Source organism: Vigna umbellata, chromosome 1 (genome assembly GCF_029865625.1).
Source record: "Vigna umbellata cultivar VRB3 chromosome 1, Vumbellata_1.0, whole genome shotgun sequence".
In the NCBI taxonomy this organism is placed as follows: Eukaryota; Viridiplantae; Streptophyta; class Magnoliopsida; order Fabales; family Fabaceae; genus Vigna; species Vigna umbellata.
The window spans coordinates 30,734,207-30,753,690 of NC_142165.1; the positions used below are offsets into that span (position 1 = coordinate 30,734,207).

Here is a 19,484-nt window from a genome sequence, read left to right on the forward strand (position 1 = left end):
ATATATATATATATATATATAACAATTATTAAATGTGTTAGGGTCATTATATTTTATTAGCCAACTTTATAAAGTGATCTAATTAAGATAAATATGACTAAGGGTATATTTATCATGAAAGGTATATTGTGTAGAGACTAGCAATAATTTTAATTTGTTGAAGGAGCCAAATTATAATTATTGAAACTAAAGAATATTAACCGTCAGAGGTTATTTAAAGGGTCATGGTCCCCATCTGTGAGCACATCGATTCATTCCTGTTACTTTCTCTTTATCCCCATTAGAAGAGAAAATCTAGAGAGAACTAAAGGTGCCCTACAAAGGGAAGATAAGAGACTAATTCAGGTTCATTAATTATTCCTAATGTCCAATTCTTCAGGTACGCTTCCGTTCTATTGTTATAGGAATATTGGGAACTGCTCTGATTAAAGGGTTTAATGCATATTGTTTATTGCTCTTAATTGTTAATCTCTGAATCATAAATTTCAACCGTGGTTTCCACTTGTGATAATTGTATGTATACGGGAGCATATAATATTATAAAGGATGGTGCTAATGATGTTGATGTGGTGTAGAATGAGGGATGTGGAGAATGATTTTTGGGGTTTCCAAAACATTATTTCTTTTTTAAAATAAACTATGTTGAGAAGTTCTAGGATATTATTTTCAGTTGTAGTTGACTTATTTATTATTTTCGCATGGACATTATTTTTTTACGATAACAGAATGAAGTTTAAATTTTTTACTACATTGTGATGGAATCAAAGTTGTTTTTTTCTAAGTAATGGGTCCTTTTACTCACGTGAGATCCTAAACTAGAGTGTTAGAGTTGCTCTACTTCTTATACAAGAGTAGAGGTAGAAGGTAATAACTCATTCAATTCATGAAAAAGAACATGAATCTTATACCCAATAATCAGTAAAGTCTTATTGTTGAAGAGCAACAATATTGAAAAAATTATAACAAACACTCTAAAGACGTTAAATATCTTTGGTGTACAATAATTTGTTCTATTTTTAGAACATGTATAGCAAGAACAAAAATATAGATTATGTTCAAAATATAAACTAAAAAATAATAACAAAATAATAAAATATAAATAATTAAAAATAAAAATAAATACCAAATATATAAGATATCTAATAATCTAAAATATCTAACATTTTTTCTCTCGATCATGTAACACAATTTTCATAAGTTTCCGTTCTTTTTTTATTTCCATCAACATTACTTCTGTTGTTCTTTCTCGTTTTCTCCATTTCTCATATTTTTTTGTTTCATATCTCTATACGTATTTAATACTACAATTGTTTACCTTTTTCAACTGTGAATGGCAACTATATAATCGTGTTAATTGTTGTTATAATATACATATAGGGGTGGGCAAACTGTTCTATAGTGTACTGCACTGTAAAAGTTTATAGTTAACTATAAACCAGTTTAAAAAAACTGCACTGAACTAAAAAATAGTTCAAAGTAACTGAACTAAGTTCAATTATAATGTAGTGCGGTTCAGTTAACTATTTTTATAGTGCAGTATACTGCTCACGGTCCAACCAACTCTTTCAACACATCAAGAGTTTCCCTTCCTTTCAAGCTCAGTTCTTTCTCCAATACTGAAGCCTGCTCCTCTAGTGTTTCAGCGCTGAGCTTTACTGAGTGTTGTTGCTAACAAAGATGGGGATAGGTGAGATACTTAAAAATTTAACTCAACCAAATACTTAACAAAAAACTAATATTAACAGATAAAGTAAGTATAATGCCAAGGACAAAACGTAGATAGAAATCCCTTAGTGCGTTTGGTGTTCTCTGATCAAAATTAAAGTTTCAATTTAGTAATTGACATAATATAGGTTTGGGTTAAAGATCAACACAGTTACTGAAGTATTTACTTTTTTTCCTTAAAACACCAATAGTTTCATTCCAATTTACCAATCAAGAAATCAATACAAAGATAACATTTTTTATCTTTTGTCCTTAGATTTTAACAATATTCTGCATAAATGACTTAAACTAGAGTTCATGGGATCCAATCCTCGTAAACACAGATATAAAAACAAGGAAGGAGAGAGGGATTTGAATAAAATTTGTTGTTTGCTTCAAAGGTTTAGAGGGAAGGGAAAATGAGGACCTCAAATACCTCCCCTCTAATTAAGAGTTCTCTTATAAAAAAAGATGCTTTTATTTTTTTCAGTTCATCTCCTCACTTGAAACTAAACCATAAGTCCAAGGTTCTAAATTGCAACTACAGTCATGGTTTTGTCACAATCTAAGACATTACCGAAAACTAAATAAATATAACAATTGTGGCCCCATTTATAACTGGAGACCCCAAAAAGCCTTGAAATTGTGGCACAATTGCAGCTGCAAATCACTTTTGAAACCTTGAAAGAGTCTGTAGATCTTTTAAACCTTGAACAAGATTTTAAAAAAACAGTCCACAACCACAACTGTTGCTGCAATTTCCTGCAATACCAAGAACTCAACAAAAATAGACTCTGCGACCATAATTTAGAACCTTAATCTTCAAAGAGTTCCTTAAGCTTAATCCACGAGGCAAAGGAAACAAGAAGAAACAACCTAGAATCACAATAAAAAACCAATTTTTCAACAGCAAACATTAAGGAAACAACACAAATGGGTCCATACACTCCAACATATCACAACTTACCACACGAACAAAAAAAAAAAAAAACAAAAGAACCCCAGTTTTTCCCACTCCACACAAGTAAAACAACAAAGACACCCATCAAAATTCCATCAAGAAAGGTACCACCTTTTCCACTAAAAAGGGAGAGGGACATACCAAAACAAAGAAATGGCAACATTTCATCTTGTGCGCTGTTATACGTAGCAATGCCACAACTCAATTAGAGAGACAACAACAAACCTTCGACGGCAGTGAGCCTTTGACAGCGGCGAACCTTCGACGGCGATGAACCTTCGACGACCACGAATCTTCGACGGCGACGAACCTTCGGTGATGGGAGTAGAGCCGACAGTTCGGCGACAGAAGAATGCGGAAAAGCCTTCGGTGAGTCTTTAACAGCGGCGAGCCTTCGACGGCGGCGAACCTTGGACGGCGGCAAGCTTTCAACAGGGCGAGAGTTGAGAAAGCAATGTAGGATGTAAAAGGCGGGAAGAAAATTGTGATAGAGAATGACCTAAACCACAGTTCACAATTAACTAGTATAATTGGTTTTTAGTGTTGGAATATAAATTGATTTTGTATGTTGGGCCTAAAAGATAAAAGCCCAATATTAGCAAAGGCCCAAATAGCATTCTAGAAAATCCTATCTAGAAGGATTCTAGAATGTTCTACAAAAATATCTAGAGATGCTTATCCATAAGATGTCTCTAGATAAGTTTAGAATTATAGGAATATTTTAGAAAGTTCTAGAGAATAAATCATAACCCTTAGATGAATGTTGTGGTGGCAAGATCCTAACCATTGGTTAAGGAGGTGCCATTAGTATAAATAGGGGATGGTTGTATCATTTGAAAGCAAGCCAAAAAGTTTAGAAGCACTCAATACAAATTTTTCCTCTTCTCTCAAAATCTTCCAACCTCTCTCAATCTTAAACACTTCCTTCTAGCCTTTAAAGTTTCCTCTCAACAAAGTGGTATCCAGAGCCATAAGATCTTCGTAGAAATGGCAAATACTGGAGTTCCCTTTCAAGTCCCAATGCTCACTAAGAGCAACTATGACAATTGGAGCTTAAGGATGGTAGCTCTCCTTGGTGCACATGATGTCTGGGAGGTGGTCGAGAAGGGCCACATTGAGCCAGAAAATGTAGAGAGTCTTTCTCAAGCTCAAAAGGATAGCTTGAGAGACTCGAAGAAGAGAGACAAGAAGGCTCTCTGTCTAATGTATCAAGGACTAGATGAAGATACTTTTGAGAAGATTTCTGGAGTCAAGTTAGCCAAGGAAGCATAGGAGAAGCTTAAGATCTCTTACAAGGGAGCAGATCAAGTCAAAAAGGTACGTCTTCAAACTTTGAGAGGAGAGTTTGCAGCTTTGCATATGAAGGAAGGTGAACTAGTCTCTGATTACTTTTCAAGAGTTTTAACGGTTACTAATAACCTAAAAAGAAATGGTGAGAAGCTAGATGATGTAAGAATTATGGAGAAAATTCTTAGATCATTAGATCCAAAGTTCGAACATATTGTCACCATTACCGAAGAAACAAAAGACTTGGAGGCCATGTCAATAGAGCAACTTCTTGGTTCATTGCAAGCTTATGAAGAAAAGAAAAAGAAGAAGGAAGAGATCACGGAGCAAGTCCTCAAGGAACATGTTGATTCAAGAAAAGAAGAAAATACACACAACCAATCAAGGCGAAGTTGTAGTCAAGAACAAGGACGGGGGCGTGCATATGGACGTGGACAAGGACGAAGGCCTAACAAAAATAACCAAAGAGGAGAAAGCTCTAACAGAGGTCGTGGGAGAGGAAATCCGAATTCAAGGTATGACAAGACATGAATCAAGTGTTACAATTGTGATAAGTTTGGACATTATGCTTCTGAATGTAGAGCCACTAACAAAAATAAAGTCGAAGAGAAAGCCAATTATGCTGAAGAAAGGTGTCAAGAAGATGGTACCTTGCTATTGGCTTACAAGGACCAAGATAGAGGCGAGGATAATCAGTGGTACCTTGACAGTGGAGCAAGTAACCATATGTGTGGGAAAAGAAGCATGTTTGTGGAGCTTGATGAATCAGTAAAGGGAAACGTGGCTTTTGGAGATGAATCAAAGGTGGCAGTGAAAGGAAAAGGTAATGTCCTCATCCGACTAAAGAATGGAGAACATCAATTTATTTCCAACGTATATTATGTGCCAAGCATGAAGAACAACATCTTGAGCTTAGGACAACTCTTAGAGAAAGGTTATGATATTCAACTTAAGAATAATAACCTTTCTATAAGAGATAATACAAGTAGGTTCATTGCAAAGGTGCCAATGACAAGAAATAGAATGTTCATGCTCAACATTCAAAGTGATGGCCCACAATGTCTCAAGATGTGCTACAAAGACCAATCATGGCTTTGCAATCTTCGATTTGGCTATCTTAATTTTAAAGGATTAGAGTTGCTCTTCAAGAAAGCAATGGTGAGAGGACTGCCTTATATTACTCACCTCAACCAAGTTTGTGAAGGATGTCTACTTGGAAAACAATTTCGATTGAGTTTCCCAAATGAGTCAAACTCAAGAGCTCAAAATCCATTAGAACTCATACACACAGATGTGTGCGGACCAATCAAGCCAAGATCACTCGGTAAGAGTAATTATTTCCTTCTCTTCATTGATGATTTTTCAAGATAAACATGGGTATATTTCTTAAAAGAAAAATCAGAAGTGTTTGAGAACTTCAAGAAGTTTAAAGCCCATGTTGAGAAGGAAAGTGGCCTTATGATCAAAGCCTTGAGATCCGATTGTGGAGGAGAGTTCACATCAAAAGAGTTTCAGAAGTATTGTGAAGATAATGGTATCAGACGACAGTTGACAGTGCCATGATCCCCTCAACAAAATGGAGTGGCGGAAAGGAAGAACAGAACAATCCTGGAGATGGCAAGGAGCATGCTTAAAAGCAAGAGACTTCCAAAGGATTTTTGGGCTGAAGCCGTTGCATGTGCAGTCTATTTGACCAACCGCTCTCCATCAAGAAGCGTTATTGGAAAAACACCACAAAAAGCATGGAGCGGAAGAAAGCCAAGTATATTGATGACAAATTTATGAACACCGAAAAACGGCGCCACAAACTTGTTTAACAATCGGCAAGTGTGACCGAATCGTATCAAGTAATAAAACTAGGTAAGACCAAGTATCGTTTTCCCCAAAGGACTCACGGCCTAGTTAGCTATATGATTTGTTGATTATTTGAGACTTGTAAACAATTGATTGTAGGTTTAAATGCAAAAGACAATAATTAAACATGTATGCATGAATTTTGATCAATGGAAAAGAGGAAAACAAACACTTTAATGAATTAAATGGATGAGTATGTTGTTGGGGTTATCAATTTCATCTTGTTCACTCTCATATACTTTAGGAATTCATCATTCTTTTCATCAATTGCTAATGCCACTCTCTAAATCACCTTGCAAGAAGGCCTATCCTTAATTACGAGTTCATACAATTCCTAGCATTCCTAGTAATTAGTTCTGAAGTGCAAGAGCTTAAAGGCAACCGATATGCTATTGGGAGAAATTCCCCGGATCTAGATTTCTCCGTACGTTCCCATATCGACAAAATCAATAATCATGGCAATGAATGAGTTAAACAAAGCAAACATTAAGCAAAGAGGAAAATCCCTAACTAAAGATGAAAGAAAGCATGTATCTTAATATAAGATGTTAAAACACAAATTCCATATATGAGAGTTTTACAAGACTACATTGATTCCCCAACAACAATACAAGATTTAGTTCACCATATTCATGGTGAAACTAGATGAACAATAATGAATGAAAGAAAGATAGAACCCTAGAAAGATAAGAGGAGAGCCGTCACCATCTCCCAATCTACCCCCAAGGGGTGAAAAGTGTGTTTCTGCTTCCTCCCAGCCAAAGATACAAACCCTAGGACGAGCAAGTCCTTAAATAGGGCATAAAAATAACATAAAACAAGTCCAAGCCCATAAAAACAAAAGAAAACCGGTCCAAGCCCACTTAGAATGGCGCTCAGCGGTATTTTACCGCTAAGCGGTAATAGCGCATGATCCATTTTGCCCCCAGCTGCTGTTTTTGCTCCTCAGCGGTGATTTTGGCACCCGAAAAGTGCCGCTCAGCGGAACTTTTTCTATATTCTGGTTGACTTTTCAGCATTCTGGTTGACTGGTTGACTTTTTTGGTTGACTGGTTGACTTTTCTGGTTGATTGGTTGACTTTTTTGGTTTCTGGTTGACTTTTCAGCATTCCAATCATTCGGTACTTTAATTCTTCTTTCAAATCATTCAATTAGCCTACAAAATCAAGGGAATCTTACACAAAACCATTAAATTCACTTTTAACTCTCTTATTCACAAAACTAAAGAAAAAATATGAGTTCAAGCTAGTTTCTAAGTCTTAAAGGTTGCTTTTGGTATCAATTTTAAGCATAAAAATAACGGTTTTTCAACCGTTATCACAACCCCAAACTTAAAACTTTGCTTGTCCTCAAGCAAACAAGATGTAACTCAATCTTCCATCAAGCCATATAATGGTTCACCACATTCAAAAATCCTTCTTTCAAGACAAGTAAATACTCAATTTAGCTCATCATCAAGACTTCAATCAAGATGTGCACATGCTTTTAGTGATCACTCAAACACATACTATCCAACAAATGCTATTTTCATGAATGATCAATTATCTAAGCAAAGATGTTCTTATGTGTTCATGGAATCTATCCTCACTAGATAAAGTGTTTCACTCAAACACACAAGTGTATAGGAGATATTCACTCATTTACTCTACTATTACAATGTCACATGAATCAACTTTGCCTTTCATTTAACCATAGTCAAAAACACTTACAAGCACACATCATCACAAGGACTTTTCAATGGCTTATAATGTGGCTGGGCTAACAAGAAAATTGGTTTTTCTAGATCACAAAACCCTTGAGTTAAGAGAATCCTATAAACACAATCATTCTTACTTATTCCCAACTTTCCTTTGCATTGAGCTTTGCTTTTTCTTCTCTTTTCTTTCTCTTTTTCTTTTTCTTTTCACATACTTAGTTCTTAGCTCTTAGCTCAATGCTTTCAATTTCCCTTTCATAACTTCCCAGCAACCCTAAACTTGGACATTTGTCAATACCACAAAATATTTTCTACTTAACTCAAGGTAAAGCTTTTCACAAGGGGTTTTCAACTTATGTTCAAGGGTACGGGTTCAAATGATAGAACACATAGTGCTCTCTTTTAGTGGGCTAAATTTATGAATTTGACTAATAAAAGGGTTACCAACAAATGACCTTGATCATATGATGCAAACAAGCAAGTAATTCAATCATAGAAAACCTAGGCAAAGTCATTCATGCTTTCACAGTAATAGTATTCAACAATAACAACTCTGGAGCTCAAAACCTCACATATAAGCTGATTCACATTCCACACATAACATCCTACTTAGAATCATAATCACAATCACAACATCTTGCATTTGTTCACAATGCTTGTGAACCACCTGTATAAGCATATAATATGCACATTCTCAACATCAATCAATATCAAAGCATCATCAGGCATTACTTATCAAACAACAATCATAAGCAAACCATCATAACAGACAAAGTTTCCAATTGAGTACATCAAATCCTATTCTAAAAACAAAAGTGATTGATAAAACAAATCCTACTCTAGTGGTTTGAAAAACTCAGCCCCATCAATGATGCTCTCTCCCAACCCCAAACTTAGATGGAAAACTAGTGAGAAAGTGAGTGGAAGGGAGATTTTCTAAAGAGGAATGATAACTTTTTGGCAAGTATACCAAATCGTTACAAGTAATACAGTGATAAGTAAAGTATCGTTCTCCTCAGGGAATTTGTGTTACGTTATTCAATTAAAATTTATTTATCAAAATCAATTGAACAACAAAATATAAGTGAATTAATAGTATCAAACTAGATGACAATTTAAAATTGAAATTAAAATTTAAAGAAAGCTTCATTGGAATTGACTTCATGACCACATTACAGTAACTATTCTGAGCAATATAACTTGCGTTCAAACATCAACATCACAGTATCTTGGTTTAATTCCTTAAAACAAGTTCTAAAGAATTATGTTCAATTATTAATTCCTTAAGTAATTAAACATAAACTTTGCATTAAGAACTGATGTTATTGATGACCAGGAGAATTGAAACTATTCCTAGCATCTTTTCTTCTGATTGCTTTTCTTGCGTTAATAATCAAATTTACTTTCCAGTACAATTTGAAGATAAAAACAAGTATATTTTACTTCCGTAAAATAAGATAAAAAGTAAACAAGAAAAGCATATGAACACAATTTATATTGAACAGGAAATATTACATCAAATGTCAGCCATTACAGTCAATTCCAACGAATGAAAGTTTAGCCTATCCTAGACATCACAAACATACTCATTTCTGCAATTCCTTGCATGATGTGCAGTCTTGATGTCTTCAGAGAGGTCTCCTGATGGTCTCCCTGTTCTCCAGAGCAGTTCTCCAAAAAATAATATCCTCCAGTCCGATTCCTTTTTCTCTCTCCTTCAAATCACGTCTTTTAAGAGATAGTTGAATTCTCACAACTGCTCCATTCGCTCCGCGCACAGAAGCAGATTCGCTGTGCGAATTAAAATTAATTCAACACTCAACTGCACAAATTCGCTAAGCGCACAGCCTCTGGTGTGCTGTGCGAATTTTGCAATTTTCATTCTTCTCTGATGTCATTCGCTCAGCGAACCAATGGTGGTGTGCTGTGTGAATGTATTCTCCTGGCTCTGCGAATTTTGCTTCTGCTATGCGAGAATTGGCTGACAGATTCCCTTTTGTACAACTTTTCCTGAACAATAATTTACAACACAATCTACTTCCTATTACGACTTTTCACTGAGTAATAACATGAATAATTACAAAATTGAGATCCTTTATAAGTGTTAAAACATCTGTTTTTCACACTTATCAACTCCCCCAAACTTGAACTATTTCATGCCCCAGGAAATAACAGAAACATATGAACAACACATAACACACCTTTGACGTTTTGATAAAATGACTTTACACATCAGACAAAGCACATGCATTCCTAAAGATTCAACAGGTATGGCATAGTACAATACGCAAAAATTCACCTGTGTATAGAATATGTACAACCAGATCAACATTTATCATTCTCACCACTCACAGTGTTTGTCCTCACAGCAGAATTGTTATAGAACTTCATCAGCTTTTGTATTTCATTTGATTCACACACTTCACACACTATTGGTTAAGTCCAAAGGTCTTTTCAAGTTAAGGCTTGGCTTGGCTAGAAAAAGAATCATGGTTTTTCTTGGATTCAAAGACACCTATTAAGAAGAGAACAACTTCAATTCCCAATGCAGTACTCAAATCCCAAAATATATCATTCATCACATACCATTTTCTTTCACAGCTCAACCTTTTCTTTCATTTTGAGCTTTTTTTTTTTTTTTTTTTTTTTTTTATTGATCTTTTCTTTCCACAAACTTGAATTCAACCTTAACCTCTTTTAAAACATAATACATGTTCTCTTCTAGGGTGTAAGGTAGGATATCATCTAATAGGCTCAAGGTGGAAGGAAAAAAAAAAATTTCAAGGCTCAAAAGGGTTCACAAATGTATCACAGTGTCTAAAGGTTAGCTATCTGGCCAAGTAGCTATATGATCAATAATAAACAGGGCCTTTTTCATCCTTAACCAAAAAGTGTGTATACGTAAAATCAAAATCATGCAAAATCCAAGTCCATATCCAGACAATTCAATATCGCTCAATCAATATATATGCTCTCAACACTCACAGATCTGGTCATATTCATACACACAGATAAAAATTTTGAAGCAATGTACCACATACATACAAGTCATCATCCCCAAAAATCACATAATATCATCAGAACATGCATAGTCATTAAATCAAAACCTCAAAGTCTTTACAACCACAACCAACATCAACAAATAACTGAGTTCCACAATAACATCTAAACTGAAACATCTAAAAACAACATAACAAAAACATCAATAACATCTGTCCATCAGCACTCTACCAAGACCCATCTGTCCTGGATCTCCACTGGCTCTCCTGCGAATGATAACTCTGCTGTACCCATCTGGGATCTGGCTCCTCTTCCTCCTCATCACCATCACCTGCCATCATGTCCTCCTGCTCATCTAACTCTGGCTCTGGTGCTCCTGGAAAGGCACTCCCCCACCTAGACTCTGGCCTGCCCTCAGGCCATGCAATCTACGCTGCAAACTGGTCTCCAGTCATCAGTGAATCTGGAGGAAAATCAGGGATGCCCAAGGACAAATTATATATGCTCTCCTGTAAGGACACCTGCCCCTGCCGCATAGTAGTGCACCAGTCGTGGATGTCGTCCTGTCTAGCCAGACTCTGCTGCATGTAGCGAGTGAAAAGATCAGGTGAAGGAACAGATGGTGCTACAGGTGGTCTAGCCGCTCTAACATTCCAGCGTGGAGGGGGAACTGGAGGAGGAGCATTCATAGCAGAGAACTCGTCCCTGTTGCTGCAATTCCTATCAAAGAATTTCTTGTTGAGAGGGGGTTGAAGTTTCAAAGTGATATCAGAAACTCCAAGTACTCCACTGGCCTTGCACAATGCTGTCACCAGGGCAGGAAATCCAAGCTTACATGTATCATTATCAGCAATCAGTGCCATTTCTTGAGAGATATAAGCTCCCACATCCATGTCAATCCTTGTCATAATTCCATATACCATATAAGATCTTTCCAGATTGATGTCGGAAGTATGAGAATTGGGACAGATGTTGGTGAATGTGAAGAGACTCCATATAGTGGCCAGTGAATTCAAATGTTTCCTTAATATTCTCACTGGTGTCCCACTAGTGCCAAGCTGATAGCCATATCCGGGAAGGCATAAAGTGGAGGCAATAAGGTCATGATCAGGATAGCTAGACATAAAAGCACCTAGAGGGCACGGCTGAAACATCAGTGTATTCAGAATCCTGTTCATTGATCTGCGATCATAGCGTACTAGCTTGCCTCTCACTTTTGAAACTCTAGAGTGAGGCTGAGAGTGGTCAGGTTCCCAAGCATTTGCATAAAATTCTTTAACCAAGACTTCATCAATCTCATCTGGAAGGCTGGCTAAAACAAAATTCCATCTTCTCTTCTCCAATTCTTCCTGGATATGTTCATACTCTCCAGGTTTCAATTCAACCCTCCTCTGAGGTAATAATGCCCTGCCCATGATGACCTGATGAAACCTATCAGAATGTGCCTCTGAAAGGAATCGGTCCTGATCATAGTTGAGGACAAGGTTCTCCTCTTGGGTTTCTGAAGGTTGGGATCTAGAAGAAGACCTTCGGGTGGTCTTCCTCTTCTTTTCTTGTGTGCTCTTGGGAGGTGCCATCTGCAAGAAATAATGCACAGTGCAAACAAGTGTGGAAAATGGGTCAGAGCAAGTGAAGAACTCAAGACACAGTTGCTGGCAGATGGAATTCGCTATGCGCCAGAGTGCGCTATGCGAATTTGCACTTTCAGTGCCTGCTGTCAAGACTAATTCGCTATGCGAATGTGTCGCTATGCGAAAAAGGCGAAATAGGTGTCATCACTCACGGGCCATTCGCTATGCGACCAGAGTCGCTGTACGAATTTCATATCAGAAATAAAACCTATAATTCGCTTTGCGACTGTCTCGCTAGGCGAATTTTATGTTCAGAAAACCAGACCTCTAATTCGCTATGCGAATGTGTCGCCTAGCGAGAGACAGTGCAGAGGACATCCATCAGAGATCAAATGACAGTCATGGATAGGCATAAACAGATAGGGCTTGAAAGTGTATATGCACACAGTGGTTCAAGAGAGCATTCCAATCAGACCAAAACTCCTATTATACTCCTATGAACATTAAAAACAGAGAAGCAAATGGAGAGTAGAAAATGAAACCTGTGAAGAGTGACCAAGATCAGTGAACAAGATCAGAGAGTGAAGAAGCACTTGAAGCAAAGCAGAAAGTGAAATGGTGGCAATGGAGATAAAGTGGAGAAATTGGCAGAGAGGAAGGAGACGTTCGCTGTGCGAAAATGGAAGAGAATGGTGGCTAGGGTAAAATGAAGAATGGTAAAATGAAATGGGGAAGAAGTAGTTTTTTTAAAAAAACCTGAACGAGTAAATTCGCATAGCGCACCACAGCTGTGCGCTGTGCGAATTTTTCTCGTTTTCTGCACAGTTGAATTTTTTTATTTTTTTATTTTTTTTAATTAATTTTTTTTATATCAAATTCGCAGAGCGCACTTCAGCTATGCGCTATGCGAATTAAAACGCAACTCAAACCACTCTCTTTTAAATCGCTCTGCGCAACACTTCGCTGTGCGAATTTTTACAGAGCTCACCCCCAACTTTGGGTAGCATAGCGCAAAGTGTGCGCTATGCGAATTAAATGCTCAAATTGCTCTAGTGATTTTATTCGCCTTGCTTATCAAATGCGCTATGCGAATACTTCCGCAAAGAGAAAAATTAAACCTTTAAATCGCAAAGCGAATGTAATCGCTATGCGAAATTCAATCTCAAAACAATTTCTTTTTCTCTCTCGCAGAGCACATAAAATTCGCTGTGCGATTAAATCCCTGCTTTATAAAATCATCTCGTCGCATAGCGCACCTCAGCTGTGCGCTGTGCGAATAGAGCGTCAGAACTCATTCATCAAGCATCTCAGCACTTCCTCTCCACACTCAAACTTAACCATTACAGAAACACAATCAACAAACACACATATATACAAACATGTGCTAGAGTGCCTCCTAGCAAGCGCTTCTTTAACGTCACTAGCTTGACCCAGAATCTCATGGTTCAGAGAAATTAATAATTGTGGTGAGGCGTTCAACCTCACCACCCAAATAAGGTTTCAATCTCTGGCCATTAACAATCCAGCTTCGATTTTTATCTTCAGAATTTGGATCTATTAATTCAATAGCACCATAAGGCTTGACTGCCTTGATCACAAATTGCTCTAGTGATTTTATTCGCCTTGCTTATCAAATGCGCTATGCGAATACTTCCGCAAAGAGAAAAATTAAACCTTTAAATCGCAAAGCGAATGTAATCGCTATGCGAAATTCAATCTCAAAACAATTTCTTTTTCTCTCTCGCAGAGCACATAAAATTCGCTGTGCGATTAAATCCCTGCTTTATAAAATCATCTCGTCGCATAGCGCACCTCAGCTGTGCGCTGTGCGAATAGAGCGTCAGAACTCATTCATCAAGCATCTCAGCACTTCCTCTCCACACTCAAACTTAACCATTACAGAAACACAATCAACAAACACACATATATACAAACATGTGCTAGAGTGCCTCCTAGCAAGCGCTTCTTTAACGTCACTAGCTTGACCCAGAATCTCATGGTTCAGAGAAATTAATAATTGTGGTGAGGCGTTCAACCTCACCACCCAAATAAGGTTTCAATCTCTGGCCATTAACAATCCAGCTTCGATTTTTATCTTCAGAATTTGGATCTATTAATTCAATAGCACCATAAGGCTTGACTGCCTTGATCACAAAGGGACCAGACCATTTAGATTTCAACTTACCTGGAAACAATTTAAATCTGGAATTAAACAACAATACCTGTTGTCCAGGTTGAAAATCTCTCTTGATCATCTTTTTGTCATGGTACACCTTGATCTTTTCTTTATATTTTCTTGATGAATCATAGGCAGTCAACCTCATTTCCTCCAGCTCTTGCAATTGAAGCTTTCTTTTACCTGCACACAGAGAAGCATCAAAGTTAAGAAATTTTAAAGCCCAGTATGCTTTATGTTCCATCTCAACAGGAAGATGGCATGACTTGCCGTAGACTAATTGGTAGGGTGTTAGCCCTACAGGAGTCTTCAAGGCAGTCCTATAAGCCCACAGGACATCATCTAATTTTGCTGCCCAATCCTTTCTTGAAGATGATACTGTTTTTTCCAGGATTCTTTTTATCTCCCTGTTGGAGACTTCCGCTTGACCATTGGTCTGTGGATGATATGGAGAAGCAATTCTATGCCTCACATCATAGTGTTTCAAGACCTTGGCCAATTGGGAATTACAGAAATGTGATCCTCCATCACTTATGAGGATCCTTGGCACACCAAATCTACAGAAGATTTGCCTCTTGAGAAATTTGACAACAGTCTTGGCATCATTCTTCTGGCATGCTGCAGCTTCTACCCACTTACTGACATAATCCACTGCTACTAAAATATATTCGTTGTTGTAGGAAGAAGGTAGTGGACCCATAAAGTCCATTCCCCAACAATCAAATATTTCAACTTCTAAAATTGCCTGCAGTGGCATCTCATGTCTCTTTGATATGCTTCCTGTTCTTTGGCATCTGTCACACCCTCTAGCATGAGCATGTGCATCTTTGAACAAGGTAGGCCAAAAGAAACCAGATTGAAGCACTTTGGCGGCGGTCCTTTCTCCGTTAAAGTGACCTCCGTATGGCGAATTATGACAATGCCATAGAATTCCAGCAGCTTCCTCTGCTGTAACACACCGCCTAAGTAAGTGGTCAGCACCCAGTTTGAAGAGATAAGGATCATCCCAAAGATATTCTTTGGAATCATGAATAAACTTCTTCTTCTGCTGCCAAGTCAAGTCATCAGGGAGAATTCCTGCAGCCTTAAAATTAGCCATATCTGCAAACCATGGCCTCTTTTGAATGAGCATCAGACGCTCATCAATGAACTCTCCCTTTATTTCTCCCTCTTTATCAGTCACCTCAGAGTTAAGAAGGCGAGACAAATGATCAGCAATCACGTTTTCACTCCCCTTCTTATCTTGGATTTCCAAATCAAATTCCTGTAACAATAAAACCCATCTTATGAGACGTGGCTTTGAGTCAGATTTTGCCAGTAAATATTTGATGGCTGAATGGTCAGTGTATATGATAACTTTAGACCCTATCAAATAAGGTCTAAACTTTTCAAGAGCATACACAATTGCCAAAAATTCCTTTTCAGTTGTGGCATAATTCAATTGTGCCCCATTTAGAACTTTGCTGGCATAATGAATAACATGAAAAATCTTGCCACGTCTCTGTCCCAAAACAGCCCCAATAGCATAATCACTAGCATCGCACATTAACTCAAAATTTTGAGTCCAGTTTGGTGCGACTACAACAGGGGCCGATATCAACTTCTCTTTCAATACTTCAAAAGCTTTCTGGCACTCCCCATCAAATTCAAATGGAGTGTCCTTCACAAGCAAATTACAAAGGGGTTTAGCTATCTTGGAGAAATCTTTTATGAATCTCCTGTAAAAACCAACATGTCCAAGAAAGCTCCTTACCCCTTTTACATTCATAGGAGGCGGTAACTTTTTAATCACATCAACTTTTGCTTGATCTACACCTATTCCCCTGGATGAGATCTTATGTCCTAAGACAATTCCCTCACGAACCATAAAGTGACATTTTTCCCAATTTAGAACAAGGTTCGTGGCAATGCATCTCTTCAAAACTACATCCAGGTTCTCTAGGCATAAATCATATGATTTTCCAAAAACTGAAAAATCGTCCATGAATACTTCAATGCAATTCTCTACCAAATCAGAAAAGATGGCAAGCATGCAACGTTGGAATGTAGCAGGAGCATTACAGAGACCAAAAGGCATCCTTCGGTATGCGTAAACACCAAAGGGACAAGTGAAAGCGGTCTTTTCTTGATCCTCTGGATTCACTACTATTTGATTGTATCCTGAATACCCATCCAGGAAACAATAGTAGGCTTGTCCTGCTAGCCTTTCCAACATTTGATCCATGAAAGGGAGAGGAAAATGGTCTTTCCTGGTGGCTTGATTTAATTTTCTATAATCAATGCACATCCGCCACCCTGTGACTGTTCTTGTAGGAATTAATTCATTTTTCTCATTCTGAACAACAGTCATACCTCCTTTCTTAGGAACAACATGCACAGGACTCACCCAAGCACTATCTGAGATAGGATATATCATTCCTGCTTCAAGCAATTTAAGCACTTCCTTTCTCACCACCTCTTTCAAAGTAGGATTCAACCTTCTCTGTGGTTGTTCTATGGGCTTATAATCCTGTTCCATCATGATCTTATGCATGCAGTAGGTTGGACTTATGCCTTTCAAATCAGAGATGTGCCAACCTATTGCCTTTTTATTCTCTTACAAGATTTTCACTAATTTTTTTTCCTCACTGTTTGATACAGAATTGCTTATGATCACAAGCTTCTTAGAATTTTCTTCTAAAAACACATACTTGAGATGATCAGGAAGCACTTTTAATTCCATTTTTTCCTGATCATCCAAGTTAGCCTTTTCCAATTTTTCCACTCTCACATCAGTGGAATTCTCTTCTTTTAATTTTTCTAGATGTTGTGAAATCTCCTCCACTTTAGATTCTTCATCAACAGTCAGCTCTTCACAAGCATCAACCAATACACGCTCTAAAGGGGATTTCACATACATCTGATTTTTTACAGTCTCAACTACATCATCCACTACTTCAACTCTGAAACAATTCCCTTTATCTTTTGGATGTTGCATAGCCTCCACAACATTAAAAGTTACTGTTTCATCATGTAGCCTCACCTTCAAATGACCATCATCAACATCAATTATGACTCTAGCAGTTTTCATGAAAGGTCTACCCAATATAAGGGGGACTTCAGTATCCTCCTCCATATCAAGAATAACAAAATCTACTGCAAAAGTAAACTTATCAACTTTCACTAGTACGTCTTCAATAACTCCATATGGGTATTTTAAAGACCTATCTGCTAATTGTAGAGTCATTCTTGTTGGTTTTACTTCCATGTCTCCTATTTTCTTTAACATAGACAAAGGCATCAAATTAATGCTTGCTCCTAAGTCTATCAATGCTTTTCCAATAGGGAGTTTTCCAATTGTACATGGAATAGTAAAACTTCCAGGATCTTTGAATTTTTGTGGTAGAAGTTTTTGGATGATGGCACTACAATTCCCTTGCACCTCTATTGTTTCTTCCTCAATATACTTTCTCTTCTTGGTCAACAGATCTTTCATGAATCTAGCATAAGAGGGCATCTGTTGAAGTGCTTCAGAAAAGGGAATTGTAATTTCCAGCTTGTTGAAGAGAGCCATAAATCTAGAAAATTGACTTTCTTTTTCCTTTCTAGAATATGTCTTTGGGTACGGTAAAGGATTCACAATCTGTTTTCCTTTTTGGCTCTCTTCAATTTTTTTATTTTTATCTTTCTGCTCTTCCACTTCTTCTTCTTTATCTTTCTGTTCCTCATTTAACTTTTCCTCTTGATCCTCTTTCCTCACAACTACACTGTCTAACACTTTACCACTCCTTGTTGTTATAGCTTTACAATGCTCTTTTGGATTCGGTTCAGTGTTAGCTCCAAATGTATTTACAGGCTTCTCTTCCAGTTTCTTGGCCAACTGACCCATTTGAACTTCTAAATTTCTTAGAGATGCATCTGTGCTCTTTTGATTTGATATGGACATCTGCATAAATTGTTGAAGAGTTTCTTCCAGTTTTGATGTCCTATCAGAAAGAGTGGGTTGTTGTTGAAACTGTGGAGGTGGTCTACTGGAACTAGCCTGACCCATGCTAGGATGAGGTCTCCATCCTTGATTATAATTTCCATAATTGCCTTGACGACCTTGATTTCCCATGTAATTGACCTCTTCCTTAGCATTGGTGAGAATAACACACTGTCCATTTTGGTGCTCTCCACCACACAGTTCACACCCTTGCACAGTATGTTGTGCCTGTGATACATTTTGAATTTGTAGTTGTGATACCTTTTTCATCAGAGACTCAAGCTGTTGAGTCATAATTTTATTTTGGGCTAATAAGGCATCTTGGGATTGCAACTCAAACATTCCCTTCTTTTGATTTTGTCCTCTCTCACTTTGAACATCATTGTCGCTAGATGCCATATTTTCAATAATTTCATGAGCTTCATCAGGTGTCTTCCACCTAATGTTACCTCCTGCTGAGGCATCTAGCATCAATTTTGTGTGAGATTTTAAACCTCCTAAGAACAGGTTCAATTGAGTGGGGACATCAAATCCATGTATGGGAGTCTTTCTTAACAATCCCTTAAACCTATCCCATGTCTGACTCAAAGTCTCTTCAGGTTCCTGTTGGAAAGAGGATATCTCTTGCTTGCCTTTGTTTATTTTTGATTGAGGGAAATACTTCTGCAAAAACTTTGACACAACGTCATCCCAACCTGTCAGACTTCCCTCAGGAAAAGAATTTAACCATTTCTTGGCATTGCCTGCCAAGGAAAATGGAAAAAGACTAAGTCTGATTGCCTCCTCTGACACATTCAACATTTTCACAGTGTTGCAATATTCATTAAAAGTTGGTAGATGATCATAGGGATTTTCGTGTGACAATCCTGAAAACTGATTACTTTGAACAAGGTGTATCAATGCTGGCTTCATTTCCATGTTAGCCGCGATTACCACAGGTTTGGCTATACTGTTGAAAGATGTAGGTACAGACACTGAAGCATAATCTTCCAACGTACGCCTCCCTTGTTCATTTTCCCTGTTTCCCTCCATCTTTTTACCCTCTTGGTCAGATGAAGAAAAAGCGTTTGAGGATAAGCTGGATTCTCTTGCTTCTTTTTTTCTATTTTCTCTTCTACGCCTACTATTATTTCTACGGGCTGTTCTTTCAATCTCAGAATCAAACAATAAATTCTCAGATTTTGTTCTGCGTGGCATGCAGAACAAAAATCTCCAATGACCAACCCAAGAAATAACAACAGGAACAAAACACAATATATACAGATACACAG

General features: G+C 37.5%; 1 protein-coding gene and 1 pseudogene across 1 annotated transcript; one reads left to right on the forward strand and one right to left on the reverse strand.

Moving 5' to 3' along the window:
- Positions 1-3,485: 3,485 nt before the first annotated feature.
- LOC148205116 (uncharacterized) lies at positions 3,486-4,724 on the forward strand (annotated as a pseudogene).
- Positions 4,725-14,067: 9,343 nt separating this feature from the next.
- On the reverse strand, positions 14,068-19,131 carry LOC148205117 (uncharacterized). Its single transcript, XM_088104584.1, has 2 exons — positions 17,122-19,131; positions 14,068-14,556 (listed from the first exon to the last, which is right to left on the reverse strand). Exons 1-2 carry the CDS (start codon positions 19,129-19,131, stop codon positions 14,068-14,070), a joined length of 2,499 nt encoding a protein of 832 aa, XP_087960710.1.
- Positions 19,132-19,484: the final 353 nt, after the last annotated feature.